Consider the following 16,650-nt stretch of genomic DNA (forward strand, 5'->3'; position numbering starts at 1 on the left):
CCTCATACCATGAAGGGAGACGGGTTGGAGGTTCTTACAGAGCGAGAGAATAGGTGAGAGAGGAGAACACAATAGATGGTGTAAAAATGTTCCGATTTAGAGCCTGTGATTGAGGATAATGGTCTGCCACCCTGCTGAGTTTGCTGTGCAGAGCTAAGAGAACGAGTGAGCACGAGAAAAATGAGGCGCCGCAGTGGCCAGGACTGATTGAGAAAGGAGGGGTCATTTATGAAACAGTGGTGGGACGACGTGAACTGGAGGGAGGAGATGAGGAGGGGGACAAACACAGGGGAGAAATGGACGGATGAAGCATGAAAGGTACGCAGCAGTGATTAAATGGAGGGAGGTGCGGTCTCACAGAACAGAAGACTTTCTTAAGTGTAGCCCAGTTTTATTAATCTTCACACACACCCAAACATACGCCGTGAGGAAGTCCATTGCAAGGGTTTATACTGTATGTCTGGAGGTTGTAACATTTCTGTGTTCACACTGGGTTGTTTGTTGTTGTAGCAGTGTACACACATATGCACAGAGAGAGAACATCTTTGTGTGTAACATCTCTGTGTTTTGTGTGTTACAAATGCTTAATTTACCATAGTATTTATTGTTTTCTTAGTGATTAAATCCTGAAGACGGTAGCCTCCTGCTTGATTCCCTATAATTAACATATCAGCGCCACACAGCTTATCTCACTCTCTCTCATATGTAGTGTGTATTATACTTTATATATCTATATATATATATATATACGAATTCATGGATTACAATAACAATTATATTTTAGCATAACAAATATAATTTCGGTTCAAGAGCTTCTGCATGCTGGTGTATTAACCATTACAGAAACGTGAAAAATGATTTTGATAATTACCAATGCTGTTCATTTAGGGCAGGTGTGGCTTTTGCTGATGGTCTAATAAATGTGTTAAGCACTGTATACACACACACACACGCACACACACACAGTCTCCTCCTGTACAGATGTGTGAAGGACCCTAGTGAAACAGTTTATTCCGTGTTGTATTTGTATTATTTCAACAGAACCGTAAATGGTGAGGCCTGCCTTGTAAAAAAAGAGCTTTCTATCTCAAGGGACTTCCTAGTTGAATAAAAACAAATACAAAACAAATGAATTGTACACATGCACAGATGTATGTGGAAAGTGTACTTTCCTCCCAGGCACTGAGAGGCATCATAGCGTGTAAACTCCACTGTATTAATTACACTGTGATTTATCATTTATGTGCAGTAAGTTTGAGACATTATGTTACGCTGCATTATATGTCGCGTAGTAAGTAAATGTCTGACGGTATAAGGCTGTTGTCAACAGCATCTGAAGACGCAGTTTAACTGTGAATTCACTTTGCAGGAGTCTATAAATATAAATGTAAGATCATAATGTGCAGGGATCATGAGATACTCTATGTCCTCAGTATTTCATTTGTATTATTCAGATGGTAAAAGCCTGTTGTATAAAATGATGTTTTATACTATCTGTTATCCCTCTTGTCCATGCTACATAATGTGGCTCTGTATTTCCAGATATCAACTGATTGAAACAACTGACCCTGCTTAAGAGCAGGTTAGCTGTGGAGCATAGATTACCATGCTTAATTGGTTGGGCCGATATTTGCATTGGCAGATTCTTACTTAATTAATTGGACAGTTACTACATATTACACGTGATGAAGACAGCTAAGTCGCTAAAACTCATAGACTGCATTGCCTTTTTTTTATTTAATGTGCTTAATATTTAGTTGATAAACAAGTTTTACTTACAATATATAACTGCACTGCAGTGGGTACACAACATTTACACTGTAGACAGACAAATACATTTTGTTTTTATCATAAAACCTTTACACCAAAGCTGCACATTTATCAGATGGAGTACAAAAAAAAGGAAATTGGTCGACATATTGGGCAAAAAAAAAAAAAGAAATCATATCATATCTGCTGCCCTGATTTCTAAAGATAAGCAAAGGCCGTAGAAAAACACAAAGTGATGGACCTCTGGTGAATTACAGCTGTTTCCATCACGCCCCACATTCTGTCACTGAAAGAAAGACTCTCCAGAATGCTCTCAAAATAATGTGCAATATCCACTTTCTATCCACTTCAAACACAATTGTTTTGAAGAAGAGCATATTGAAGTTAATATTGAGCGGGAGGCCATCTACATGAGGATTTCATACTGCGAATCCAAAGAGAGTGAGTGTAGCCATGTAGTTCTTATCTTATTTAAGATAATTAAGATGATTAAAGATCAATAAATCAGATAATAAGTCTGAACCACAGCCAAACATCAGGCACAATGACTGCCCCTGTCTGAATTTTATAATAAAAATAATAATTTAAAAAATGAATACCACCAACTATGATAACCATACAATTTTGTTCTATGGGGCCTCAGTTTCACATAAATTCTGCTGTCTGAGCCGCTGATTTTGAAACATTACGACCAACACTTACTGTCTGGCAGCTGCAGCAGCAGCAGTGGTTTTAAAGTTGTCAAATTAACTTTTCAAGGAACAAGCTTTAATAGGCAACAATCCCGCTGCAAATTAGTGTGCGCATAAAATGAAGCAAGACGGCCTGCTGTCGATACTTTATCCACAATATAAGGCAACACCGAGATAATCAGTCAGCCGCAGTGTCGCGTGGCTCCAGCTCATATTTATCTTACCATGTGGTGCATTCTGAGAAAATGTACTGCCACCTATCAACATTAATATGTGTAATCAAGCCTTAATGAACTCTTACATTCCTCCAGTAAAAATCTCACCCCTGCCTCCTCATTACCCGTCTGCTCCTGCTCAGCTTACTGCACTGCCGCTGTTACTAATGCTGAGTCAATTACGACTGCAGGTGCTGAGCCTAAATATGGGCCAGGGGGTGTGTGTGTGTGTATGTCAGTGGGGGTTGGTATTTTCCACTCTGTCTGTTGATTTTCCTGAGCCGAGTGTCTGCCAAACATGTTGCCACAACAACCAATATTTAAAGAAAGCAAGTCAATTACGCTGGTGCAAAGAGGACGAGCAGGCAAGAGGCAGCCTGTTGTTGTGAATAAATAAAGGTAAAGCTCCAAAGGCCATAACATGAATTTTGGCCCACTGCAGAAGTTTAGTTTTGCAAATGTTTTCGGGTTTTTTTGACAGAAAGAATTCACTGTGATCTTTGTTAGTATTAGACCTATTGGCACATTATTATTTCTTGATTAAGACAAATTATAATATATATACAAATTAAATTATACTTATTTACTTGCATTCCTGAACATAAATATTCGTTCTAGTGGATTAATGTTATGCTTGATTAATTTCGATAACAATAATGTATAGTTTTATGTTTTTGAAAGATTTCTAAAATGTTTGTGTTTTCTCGTTTTTATGACAGATGCTGGAGGAAATTCACGAACAATACTCAATACTTCCTTCTCAGCAAATGTCCCATAAAACATTTATAGAATGTAAAATAAGTTTCCGTGTACAGAAAGATCTTGAATATGATAATGGTAATTTTAACGTTTTTCTGAGATTTTATGCACACAATAATCAATAAGTGATGAAACACAAAAATATTCAAATTTGATGTTCACAAGAATGGAAGGTAGAAGGAAATAGATAATATTCTATTATTCCCCCCAAGGATTCTTAATCAAATTATACAAATCCCACAATAATAACAATGATACTGATAATGTGGAGGAAATCAGAAAGATGTAAAAACAAAGTTTATCTTCTCGAGATGATGGAAAATAGGAAGAAAATTGAGGCAAACTCACATTTAATTTGTTTTCTATAGCAGTGTGATCATGTGGCACACACAAACACACACACAAACACACACACACACACACACACACACACACACACACACACACACCTAAGTAAAGGTCACGTAGCTGTGAGGCATCATATCAACTGGGTGTGTCAACAAGGAAAAGATCAAAGGGTCTCTGCAGTCAATAAGGTGTTTTCTCTGGAGACTATTAATGTCCACAAGTAATTTCACAGCATTCCAGCTAATAATTACACTCCAGTGTATTTGTTCCCCATTGACCCTGAGGCTGGTCCCAGAGGAGAGTCCAAAATGTTTCTTTTTTCTCTTCTTTTTCTTGCAGCTAAAAAGAAAATTCTCAACAATGTCCTCAAATTACAGATTTTTCTGATCCTTTTTTTTTAAGGAGGTCATTCTCGACCGACTTATTGGTCTGACAAAGTCAAAACCACACAAACAATCGGCACAATATTAAAGCCAGTTACGTGTGTTATTGTTGTGGTATAATCAGTGTAAGTTTTCATCCATCCAAAGCTCTTTGGTGGCCAAAATGTGTCGGTGTTGAAATGGACGGCTGTGATATGAAGACAGATCACTTCACAGGATGTGGAAACATGGTGGGAGACTACACTGCACTTTTCACTGAGATATTAATTGACTGGGTTTTGGCTGAGTCAGTGACTTATTGCTTTCTCATTTTCTGAAGTATAGCAACTTAAGAACCTTTCACATCTCTGTTAGTCTTTTGAACATATTCATACTAGGTCTTTCAGTTCGGCTCTCCTCACATTCAAATCTGGTTCAGTCAGAGCAGAGTCATTGTTTGCTGCTTTGGTTTTCATTGCCATGCAGTGTGCACCCTTTGTTACATTGTGGGCGTTCTCTTTTGTAATGCAAATGGCAGAAACTTTCAATAACTGTGTGAAAAGCCACAACACAACAATTGCTTTCACGAACCAAAGTTATATAGTACACTGACATAAACGGCACACAAAGTCAGGCATATCTGAACGCATCCACAATTGAAAATTATAATCTAAGTACATTGTCGGGTCACACGGTGGGTAGTGGCTACCAATGTTGCCTTGCAGCAAAATGACCTGGGTTCAGTTTTTATGTTCTTTCCGTGCTTGCGTAGGTTTTCTGTATGGATAATTTGGTTTCTGCAGAGGTTAATTGGCCACTCTAAATTGCATTAACATAACCAGTTAATACCTAACCACACTTCAAATCGTAGCCCTAAACTTAAAGGAATACTTCACAGATTTGCATTTAGCTTTGTATTCTAAGAATAGGTGTAGTATTTTTGAAAAATTGTGCTTCCCAACCTCAGTTTCCCCTGAGATGAGAAAATTCCTTCTTTTCTTTGTGACGTGCCAACCAGTGACACTTGGTCCTGTTAGCATAACTGTTAGCAAAGATGGCGGACACTGTTTACATCCTGGGAATGAGGTCCCGTGAAGATATATCTCGTCTCAGGGGAAACTGAGGTTGGGAAGCACAATTTTTCAAAAATACTACCCCTGTTCTAGTAATACAAAGCTAAATGCAAATCTGTGAAGTATTCCTTTAAGTTCTGTCTCATTAGGACCAGGTTTTGGTCCCCTGGTCTTGAGAAGGTTGGTGTTTATGACAGATAAGGTGATAAAGAGGTAACAAATACACACTAATACACACAAACACACACACAGATCCTGACAAGGGCTTATTGTTTGTCCTTGACATTTTCATGTATTTGATGAAAGACTCCTGTGGAAGGGCCGTGTGTTGACATCACAAATCTTCAAAAGTAGAGCAATTTCTTTGTTCCCTTTGCTCACTCGAGGGGACGTCTGTGCTCGGGGTGGACTTGTTAATTAACCACATGGCTGTTTGCTTGAAGCCTGTGTGTGTGTGTGTATATATAATTACACACAACTTGTCAGCTATAGAAGAAGTGAAATCGCCTCCCGTATCCATCTTTCATTACTATTGCAACCAACTCTCATGTGTAATTGTATACAGTACAGTCAGATCACTGTGTTTTAATCAGGTCCCTGTTACGCTTTCAATTAAAACTGTTTAATATTAACAAACATCAGTTATATTCAAACCATTGTCAATTGAGTTCACGCAATGATGATTAAGCTCCACACAACCTTCTCAGTGCTTCTCAGTAGAGCAATGTTTTGTTTTTGTGTATGTGGTGACAGCGCCACGCTGCACGCAGACCGCCATTTGATTTATGTCGAGACAGACAGAGGCAACAGCGACATCGCTATTAAAAGGGAGACAACTGCCAACAGGTTTGCGTATGACTGAAAACACAAAGAAGCGTCTTAAAAGAGTTTCAGAAGTGAATTCCACTGCTCTAAATCCCTGTCGTTCAGCAGTTTGACGCAATAAATGCTTCACGCTTTGCTTTCAGATGAAGGATGCTGCATACAACTGTTGCATTTGTAGCAAGAGGACTCGGGTCTGCGACCTAGTTGGAACAGGGGCCTTTCTGCATGGAGTTTGCATGTTCTCCCCATGTGTGCATGGTTTTTTTTTCCAGGTTTCCTCAAACAGTCCAAAAAACATACAGATTTGGGGATTAGGGAAATTGAACTCTGTGTGAGAGTGAATGGTTGTTTGTCTCTATGTGGCCCTGTGATGGACTGGTGACCTGTCCAGGGTGTACCCTGCCTTTCACCCTATGTCAACTGGGATTGGCACCAGCGCCCTGTGACCCTCATGTGGAGGATAAAGCGGTAGAATCAAGGAATCAATGAGTGAATGAATGATGTGGCATACAAATAATATTATATCATTTCTGTGGGTGAAGATCATACATAGGCAGAAGAATAACATAAAAAAAAGTTGCAATGTTACACACTAGGAGCTTTACTAATCCTGTGTTAATTTTTTGACACCATACTGATTGGTTTGGTCAATTGTAAGCACACCTGTCTGTATCAGTCAGAAAATCTGAGGAAAGTAATACAGAGGTCACAACATGCCTATCTGACAACTCGCATTGTTTATTTTTTGACATCGCATTCCAAGTTTTATTAAAGAAGGAAAAACCAATTCAGCTTGCCTGGTCTATATAAGCCTGTCTCTCTTCTTCACAGTGCACGTGAAGGCGGGGACATGTGAGGTGATCGCCGCCCATCGCTGCTGCAACAAGAACAAGATTGAGGAGAGATCTCAGACTGTCAAATGTTCCTGCTTCCCTGGACAGGTTGCCGGCACCACACGGGCCATGCCCTCCTGCGTGGATGGTACGTGTCACCGTGTCTAGGTTTGACTCACTGTGTGAACCCCACCTTGTGTTTTTAAGTGCCTTTTATGGTGCTCAGTGTTTTCACGATAATCCATTATTTCCTGTGAATAATTATAGAAGTGTTGCTTCAGGCAGAATGTGCAGCGGCAGCAGCATCATCGTAAATCATTAGTAGTATCTTAATGTACGATGATACCCCTAACCCTCGATATGACCGTATATAGGCCACATGTGCTGGGTAAAAATACGTACAGCAGGCAACAATGGGACAGGATGAGTTAATGATCGAGTTGGTACCCACTGCTGCTTCCAACTCACCCCAACTCCTCCTACTCTTTATTCACAGGGACACGAGACCACACAGTCACTGCAGATACACAATTTATGAGAGAAGACCGGCTAAGTTGTAAATAACTAATCTCACGTTTTGGCAGCTTTCCGTTGGGGTACAGAGCACAGTGACCTCCCACCTACAGTCCACTGATTGGCCCACAGAGAATAGTCACTTCCTGGCCACAAGAGGAAAAGAATGGGACAAGGGCATTTTTAAACATGCCATGTATTTGGCTATTTGTGTATAATTTTAAAGGCATCATGGTGGAACAATGTTGCGTTATTCTTTTATTTTATTGGCAAGGTATGATTTACACAGCTTAAGACTAATTTCCACCAAGCCGTACAATGCAGTTTTAGATACAATGCAGTTTGGAACGGTTCTCCCGGATATGGCTTGTGTTTCCATATTTACATATCTGCCTCAGCTACAAACAGTAAATAACTTGATGTCACCAATGCGGTGCCAATAATTCCTACGAAGAAGTAGGAGAACGCAAACACAGTCATCAAAGGGCAACAGTGGAGGACATCAAGCATCGGTTTTTCTTGGCACTGTACGGCTTGGTGTAAACACAGCTAAAGTGAACTAGTCTCTCACTGCCTGTGTTTGGTGTTAGTGTAGCAGTAAATATATGTACTTTTTCTGGGGGTTGTCTGTGAAGTATAAATATCCAGTCCTCATTGGTCTCAGATTGGTTTTAATCCACACAGGTACGTGTAAAGTGTATTGCATTGCTCAAAATGTATCATTCCATATTTTTTGCAATGGATCATGGATAATTTGATATTTTGCCTCATTGTCTGCAGCGAGAGAAAAACACCCTTACTCATGCTTACACATCTGCCAGTTCAATTTTAATGTTGTCTTGGGTCACTAAGAAAAGTAATCTCACTGGGACATACCTGGGTAAATAAAGGATAAATAAAAAAGGAGAAGTTGTTTAACTACCAGCTGACTCATAAAGTGAGATCACATCGCATTCCAACAGATGCAATAACTGCAGCGATATAACTAGGTTCTGTGCACGGCTGATATGCTCCCTCCACCACTCCTCCTGTGTACGGAAGATTTATATAAAACTTATGAATAACAGGGCAGACATGGGTATCAATACTCCTGTGGTAGCACTTCTGAGTGCTTGGAGCCGACACACTGTAGATGTCCTTGTAGCCACTGATTAGAAATGCATGAAACAAAATCAGACAAACTGAATCCGCACTCCGGCTGCCGCTGTGTTTGTGTCCAACACTGTTTCCTGCTGGTAACTTCAGGAGCCTGATGAATTATAAACGCAGCCTCTGTCCATTATGTTTTTGTGATGAATTCAGGGGAATTACAAAGATGATGAATGGCATAAAATTTTATTGCGCCCACAAGCAATTTTATAAAGTAATGAAATGCATACTCTGGCCTATTCTGACCCAAATAAAGTATAAAGATAGAGGAAACAGAAAGCTGAACTGCTATGAACAGTGAAAGTAATACACGGCCGAATAACTCCAGTCATAAAAGTATAACAGCTTTTTAATTTAGAGGCAGAATAGGTAAAATACTCCACGAGGAAATGCCCAGCTGTTGTTTAGTATTTCAGTCAAACACAAAACTTTAACAAATATAATTTGCAGACAGACTTATCTTTGTGGAGCTGCTTTGTTGACATTGAATAACAGGATGATTCAGTGGACCCAGATGTTTACTGATTTTTTTCCACATAAACAAGCTTTGATTTGCAGTAGTTCTTACAAAATGTGCCCATGCACCCAGAAAATCCCCCCCGGGATCCTGTTCCTGTGTCCAAAAAAAAAAAGAATCTGTGTTATTCTCCCCCCCGCAGCTATGATCAGTGGCACTTGATGAAATCACAGACTGCCGTGTCTGCAGCACTGTTGTTTACAGTGGTTTTGCATTGGTTTTTATCAAACATTTATGAGAGACACACACACACACACTTACATCATACGGCTGTATCCATCCGTCCATTGTCAACCGCATTATCCTCCACATGAGGGTCACAGGTCACAGGGTCAACACACAGAGCTGAACAAGCATTCACTCTCACGCTCACAGCTATTGGCATTTTAGAGTGTTCGATTAACCTCTGCATGTTTGTGGACAGTGGAAGGAAACTGGAGAACCCAGAGAAAATACATTTCGGATAAATCAAAGGACGAATTAGTAAGTACAACGTTGACTGAATAGATATTTAAAAGAAGTATTTTATCTATAGCCATGGTTCTCAAACTGTGGTACGTAAACAAGCAGCCTCTGGTGGTACTTGGTGGACCAGAGTGAGTAGAAAATGAAACAAATAACAAAATAATAATAATAATAATTAGAGTTGCCTTATCTCTCGCTCCATCTTAATCTAATCTCACTATACCAGTGAGGGAAGTATATGTGAGGAAGAGGAGGATGATGAGAGAGCAAATCATCTTACTGGAAATAAATCTGCCTCCTGTGACTTTGCTCGGTCTATTTCCACCACAGTATTCTAACGTTGGTGATCATGGTGTTACTTCGAGAGCTCAATATTTCAATATAAGGTGGTACTTGGTATAAAATATTTGAGAACCACTGATCGATAGCGTTGTTTTTCCCAGATATTTTAGACGGGGACCCACTTTATAAGATCGTTCATTTCACAATATAAATTGTGGCAGGAGCAAATTTGCACACACATAATGTTTCTGACTATTTTTTACTGCTTCTTCTTTCTCCAGATCTTTGGAGTATAACCCAGTCTCTGGAAATAACTGATACAATATTTCAAAGCAATGGATTTCTTAAATTGCCAGGTGGCATTAACACACACACACACACAGACATATGTATACAGTATATATATATATATATATATGTATATTCTTGAGAACATTTTTCATATTCACATATTTTTTCATTCACTGTGGCGGGTGTTCTTTATTGTTTTTCTTTTGATGATATTTAATCTCTCGGTGATGTTTGCTTAAGGCAATTCATTTTTTTTTTTTATCTGATCTGATGAGCTTCACACAAACATACTCTAAACTCTGTAAGATCACAACATATCCCAGCTGTCTCATGCAAATCGTCCCTCCAGTTCTGTAGTTCCCTCCTTTCTTTTTTTTTCTGTTGAACTGAAAAATTAATGATTCTTTCTGCACTAACTGAATTCACGACTCTATTGCCTATGAAACACAGACATACAGTAATATTTTGGATTTAAAATACTCTCCTTAGAGAGCATAATGTTCTTGTTTTTTCTATTGCTGTAAGAGTCACAAATTTACAGTCGGGAAACCCATGGAAGTGCGGATTGAAAAAAAAAAATGTCTTCAGTAAATATCTGCTGTCCTCACTCTGTCTATCTCTCTCTCCTCCTTCAGCCTCCATTGTAGCCCAGAAGTGGTGGTGTCAGATGCAGCCATGTATGGAAGGTGAGGAGTGCAAGGTTCTCCCAGATCTCACAGGATGGAGCTGCAGCACAGGCAACAAAGTCAAGACCACAAAGGTTGGTGTGCTCATTACCCTTCTATGTTTGTTTTTCTTATTTCCCTCTTTCTTGCACAAACTCCTTCTAACCCTCCTATAAATGTGAAAACACGCATACAATCAGAAACCGCGGGATAACCCACTTCCACCTCCACGGTGTTACATCTTCTAGCTCCTCATCTTCTCCTCTCTGCCATAGCCTCGGCTCCACAATTCCTCTCTTTACTTTGTATTCCCGCCCCATCTTGGATCTAATATCAAACATTGTCAGAAGAACAAACAAAGACAGGAACAGGAACAAGCGCAAAAAGCACACACACACACATACAGAGGGAGAGAGAGCGAGAACATCGCCCTTGCCTTCACTCCCACTTGCCCTGCTTCCCTGCATTTGACTGGCACGGCATCTGACTCGATGCAAAAACAACTCACCACACTGGAAACACTTCAGTGAAAATTGTCCTTGGATAGTGTTTATGCTTCGATTACTCCATAATACACTATGTGCAGTTTGTGCATGTCCTTTTTTTTTTTTCTCCCTCAGTTTTTCTGCATCTCTGTGTCTTTGTGTTTGTGTGTGGATGTACGTTATATATCTTTTTGCTCAGTCCACATCAGCACTTGTTGCTTTTCCTTCAGCGGCTTGACCTGAGCAGACTCTGAACTGTCATAGGAGGGAATATTTGTGCGAGACTCAACTCGCTTCTGTTTCAAACCTCCATCCTTCTCTCTGCCTTCTCACCTTCCATTATTCATGGCTGGGTGCAGACCTTTGTTTTCTGGCTAAATAATTAATTGAAGGCGTGGTTAGAGGAGGGAGAGTGCTTTTTCTTGGTTAAAAGAGAGGGATAAGAAAAGCTTAGGACACACATTCTCTCTTTCTCTGAAAACACACAGAGACAGTCACTCCTGGCTGATTCCTTGCCTACTTTTTCCCCTGCTCACCTAGCAAAATAGATCTCGCCCCCTCCAGTTACAGTCTTCCTTCTTTTTTCCACAACAGCACCTCCTCGCTCAAATTGGGTTAAGCCCCTTATGAGTGTAAACAAACTTCCTCAAGTTATTGCACTTACAATTACAGAGAAATAAAAGACAAGTGAGACAAGCAGGAAATAACAGAGTGGTCGTAATGAGCAGAAATAGAAAGTGACTTTTAGAATTTTAGGATTTCTATAATTTCTAAATAATATAATTAAGCTGCTGCTTCAGATATCAAGCATTTTAAAGGTTCCTGGACAACATCAAAGCGAACACTTAGATTTTAGATGATAAAGCCAGTCATCACTTTATCATCGACTCATAGCTTGAAAGAGCACAAATATTTGCTGTCTCTTGCATTCAAGGCTTTGATCAATGATCTGTGTGTGTCTGTTGTGTGTGTGTGCGCGTGCAAAATTTGGACGTGTTTGCCTGATGATGAAAAGAGTGATGATTTTTCTTCTCCTCTGATGTGGTACACTGAGGTCAAGATGCACAGGCATCCGGATCGATATCATCGAACGTTCTGTTATAGTCCCATTAGGACCCGGTCGTAAATTGAAATTGACGATGAGGTGAGAGAGAAAGAGGATGAGAGAGAGAGAGAGACACACACACACACATATGGAGAACATCAAATACCAAGAAACAGGCAGGTGGGGATGGATAAGATGGAATACAACTAACAAGCAGAAGGTGAAGCGGAGGGGCTGATGGCAGTGTTGATACAAGATTAATGCTTTGAAACAGAAATACTGAAGCAGGTCAGCTGATGTGTGAGGCTTATTGTTATGCGTGAGTACACAGAGCAGGCAAAAACACAAAGAGAGTTTGGCACACGCTGTCCTCTCTATTCTTGGCTGGGAGCAAAGCAAAGGAGGAGAGGAGGAGGTGCAGAGGGAGGAGAGAGGGAAGGGATAGGAGACAGCTCGATCAATGCCAAATAATATCATATGGATGAGCAGACAGACACGGCTGGGCTGCCAAGCCACTGAGCTGTCATAGACGGCAAAGCAAGTATACGTGTGTGTGTGTGTGTGCGCGCGCACTTGTTCCGCTCGTGCATGTAGCAGCCCGTGCAGTTTTATACTCATATTAACAAACAAATGACAAGACGTGTCAGTAGCGCATGTATAATTTACATCGTGTATGGCGAGCTCCCGTCAACACTAAACAGATGTGGCAGTCAGCAAGTACCATAAACCTCTCAAGGCAAGATACTCGGAAAAGCACTTTCCCCTTGATAGAAACCCCCCCCCCCCACAAACAATACAAAATCTTTATATGTAAGATCATTCATGCATTAACCGTTTTTTTTAAATTTATGAAAAGATCGTTACAAGACAATCCGCAACTTCCCCTATTGCCTACAATGGCCTGTAGACTGACTTATACGACATGTACATGTAGTTGGGTTGGATTTGCTCCCGTGTGCCTCAGGTCAGCGTCAGTGGCTGACACCTGTCAACCATTTTTGAAGCAGTGAGTAGTGAGTGAGTTATTGAAGTTTGCGTAGGTAAAGAGTCTGTTAATGTGATCAAACGACCGGCTCCCACCACAACACAGACTCCAACAAAATGTCACAAAAACTAAAAAAACAAAAAAAACTTTTACCAGTCAGGCCAAACAGGAACATGACCAAAGCTGGGTGAAAACTCAACACTGTGCATCTTGTCCGTGAGTAAAACACTGCTCCTCTGTCACTGTTTTGCCTGGAGCCCAGGGATCTTGCTTGCAGCTGTTGTTAGCCCCCCGTGAGCACAGCATTACGGCTACACATGTCACTGCAGAGAACTGCTTCAGGAACTTTCATTTAGCTCCTTGAAAATGTGCTGTTTACTGTCCATTTTGTAGCTCGTAGATTAGCAATCTTAAAACACAAACTAGGATCCAACCATTTAATGAATGACTTGCTATCGTTTTCGCTTGTGCGAGTAAACGACTCGTAAAGATTATGTGTGTAATGTTTGAGTGAAGAGGACATCTGCCTTGTGGCCATCAGAGTAGCCATTAGGGCATATTGTAAAGACTTGTGGAATAAGCAAGAGAAAATGGGCCCTGGTGGGCTCATAGAGAAGACACTCAAGCACTGCTTATGTGCTTTTGCAAAGTGAGATCTAAATACCCAAATCCACTAACTAATTGGCAAAAAACCACTACTTACAGGCATACCGGCAAGCTGATGAACACCTAAAACAACTTCGACTTTGCACCTTTAAGCAAAGCTGGCACAGTGAAGCAGCAGCAGTGTGCGTGCATAGTGAACTGGCACGACAATAAACGCCTGCAGGCTCTTTGATCAGGCACAGGAGTAGAAGCCTGAAGGCAATGGGAACAGGCCCAGGAAGGGTGGCCTGGAGCCTCTGAGAGTAGATACAGTAGAGCTGTCTCAGCTGCCAGCTTAGAGGAAACACTCCTCTGAGCTTCCCCGGTGACGCCTGGCCTTCACACCGTGTTAGCTGGCACCTGGTTTGGACAAAAGACCCGACTCCCTCAAGAGGAAATACAGGCAGGACGGCATGTTATGTGGGAAATCACTGAGACACACAATACGAGAAAAGCATACAGAGAAAGTGTCTTGGAGAGTCTGGTCTATTGCATGCCAAAGCACTGGCAGTTAGACAGCAATTTGAGTCTGTTTGGTTGTTGGCTGGTAGAAAAAGTCTCATAATAGTTTGATACAAACCAAAAGTGAAGGCTTTCATGAAGAAAATGGAAGGGGAGCTCGATGAGATAAAGAGACAATGTGATTGGAGTGTCTCGACAAACAGAGGAAATTACATGGCAGCAGGCCAGTCGCGGAGGGTGAGACATTGTGGGATGACTTCCACCATTCAAGCTGTGTCTTGTTTAGTCTCCGACCAGATGAGACAGAGACTGCGCAAGCCATGCTATCTGTGCTCCAAGAATCACTTCCGATTACTTCCATACACGGGGCTATGCAGTGCCGCAGTGCATTATTTAGAAGCAAAGGTTGACACTGGTGCCGCTCTGTGACCTTTACATTTCAGGCTACATCCTCACTTTTTGTGGACTATTTTCAGTGACCTACTTCTCTCACTGTTTCAGGTGACCCGATAGTCCGCCCCCTCTCAAAAGAGAAGAACTGGGGGGGGGGAATGGTGGTGGAGATACTGACACAGCACAATGGACCTGTTAGTGGTAAGGAAACGCACACGACGGCTTCAGTGAGGAACCACTTCTGTTTCATTTTTCTGAGGATATCCAAGAAATGGAGGCTGAAGAGACAGGACTATATTACTGCCTGCCATCACCATTGAGCGTCCTTGGTCTTTCAGTGCAGACGTCTGCATCACCCACAATCCTTTACTGCTACTACAAACTTCAACAAAGCGAACTATGACCTTAACAACACTGGATAAGATGATTAAAAAAAAAGACAACAACTTTCTTTACAATACTCTGTAGTCCTCATCTCTCTTCTATGGCTTAGTTGTGTTCCATATGCATACTGGGAATAAAGGGGATGTGGATTTTTTGACAAATATCCTGTACAACAAACATGGTGACAAAAAAAATCCAGAATGGCTGCCTCATTTATTAGTCTGGTTGACATACACACATTTTACTGTGCCACATGTGACACACTTGCTGCTGTCAAATTGTTTCTCAGACCTGAACCTTTTCTTTTCTCTGATTTCACCTCCATACGGATATTTTACCTTGAACCGTTTGAACACACATCATTTTTTTTTTCTCAAATGAGGAGACAGTTTGTTTGTCATCTGTTTTCTTTTGTTCTGTTTTTTTAACAAAGGGAAAAAAAATCCAGGTTGAGGTTAGACTAATACCAAGTAGATGTTATGGTATATTGAAACATGTAAACGTGTAAAAAATGGTTCATGGAATCAACGGGGCTAAAAATACATTGACGCTCTAATGGTTTTAATATCTGTGTTTTTAAACGCCTGTTAACCGCTATTGAGTACATGTGTCAGTATTATATGAAATGAATAAAACCTTTCAAAAGAAAACATACATCTCTGCATTTGTTTCCAAGACTCCAAGAATACCATGTGCTATGTACTATGGAGGTTAATGATAAACCATTAGTTGGTTAATTGCCGTTAAGAATTTAACTGATTAAAATGCATTCATTAATTAACTGATGATGTCTGTTTGATTTCACTGGGCTTCACATGGTGTGTAATAGTCACAGAGGGCGTACATCGACCGCAGCATTGATGTAGTTGGTCAATATCTGTGTGTACATGGACACAGTGCCAACAGGGGGCGCTCTAACGGCTATGACATGAGCTGCTTTACTAAACAAGAGCCCTTTTGTTTTATGAGGCTATTATTTTTGTTAATGACTCGTTATACTACTGCGTCGGTAATGTGCAGAAAATGTAATGTAAACAACAGTTCATTTATTTCTGTTCCTTTCCATATGTTGAGACCTAAATGTTTTTATTTCATGCTTCAGATAAACAGCTTTGTCAATGACAGAGAAATATCCAAATATGAAAAATCTTTAATGAGACACGTCATTAATTGGCTGGTTGAAAGAAAAGGGACATTTGTTTATCCAGGACTCAGAAAACAAACTGGGCTGCTAAACAAAATTGACTGAAGGAGGCTGAGGCTGCATGCTGGGGATTTTGCATCAACAGGTGAGTGTTTCCATAGTGAGTGTAAAACAGCAGCGATACCAAACAACTCATCAGCTTTAACAAATTTTGTTAAAGCTGATGAGTTGTGGATGAAGCATCTGTCTATCACTGTCTATCATGGTTGCAGAATCCTGTTGGGAGAAGGGTAAAAAAAACAAAAAAAACCCTTCATATTTAGAAACGCATTCAATGTGATTCTTTCC

General features: G+C 40.5%; 1 protein-coding gene across 2 annotated transcripts in view; it reads left to right on the forward strand.

The window, feature by feature from the left end:
* LOC131468064 (chemokine-like protein TAFA-2) overlaps positions 1–15,841 on the forward strand; it is a 72,482-nt gene extending 56,641 nt beyond the window's left edge. For both annotated transcript variants that reach the window (XM_058641922.1, XM_058641923.1), the window contains 3 exons: positions 6,876–7,025; positions 10,730–10,854; positions 14,883–15,841. In XM_058641922.1, the coding sequence (XP_058497905.1) occupies positions 6,876–7,025; positions 10,730–10,854; positions 14,883–14,894 (287 nt within the window). In that variant the 3' untranslated portion in view covers positions 14,895–15,841. The remainder of the gene's footprint in view (positions 1–6,875; positions 7,026–10,729; positions 10,855–14,882) is intronic.
* The last annotated feature ends 809 nt before the right edge of the window (positions 15,842–16,650 follow it).

Source organism: Solea solea, chromosome 11 (genome assembly GCF_958295425.1).
Source record: "Solea solea chromosome 11, fSolSol10.1, whole genome shotgun sequence".
Lineage (NCBI taxonomy): Eukaryota > Metazoa > Chordata > Actinopteri > Pleuronectiformes > Soleidae > Solea > Solea solea.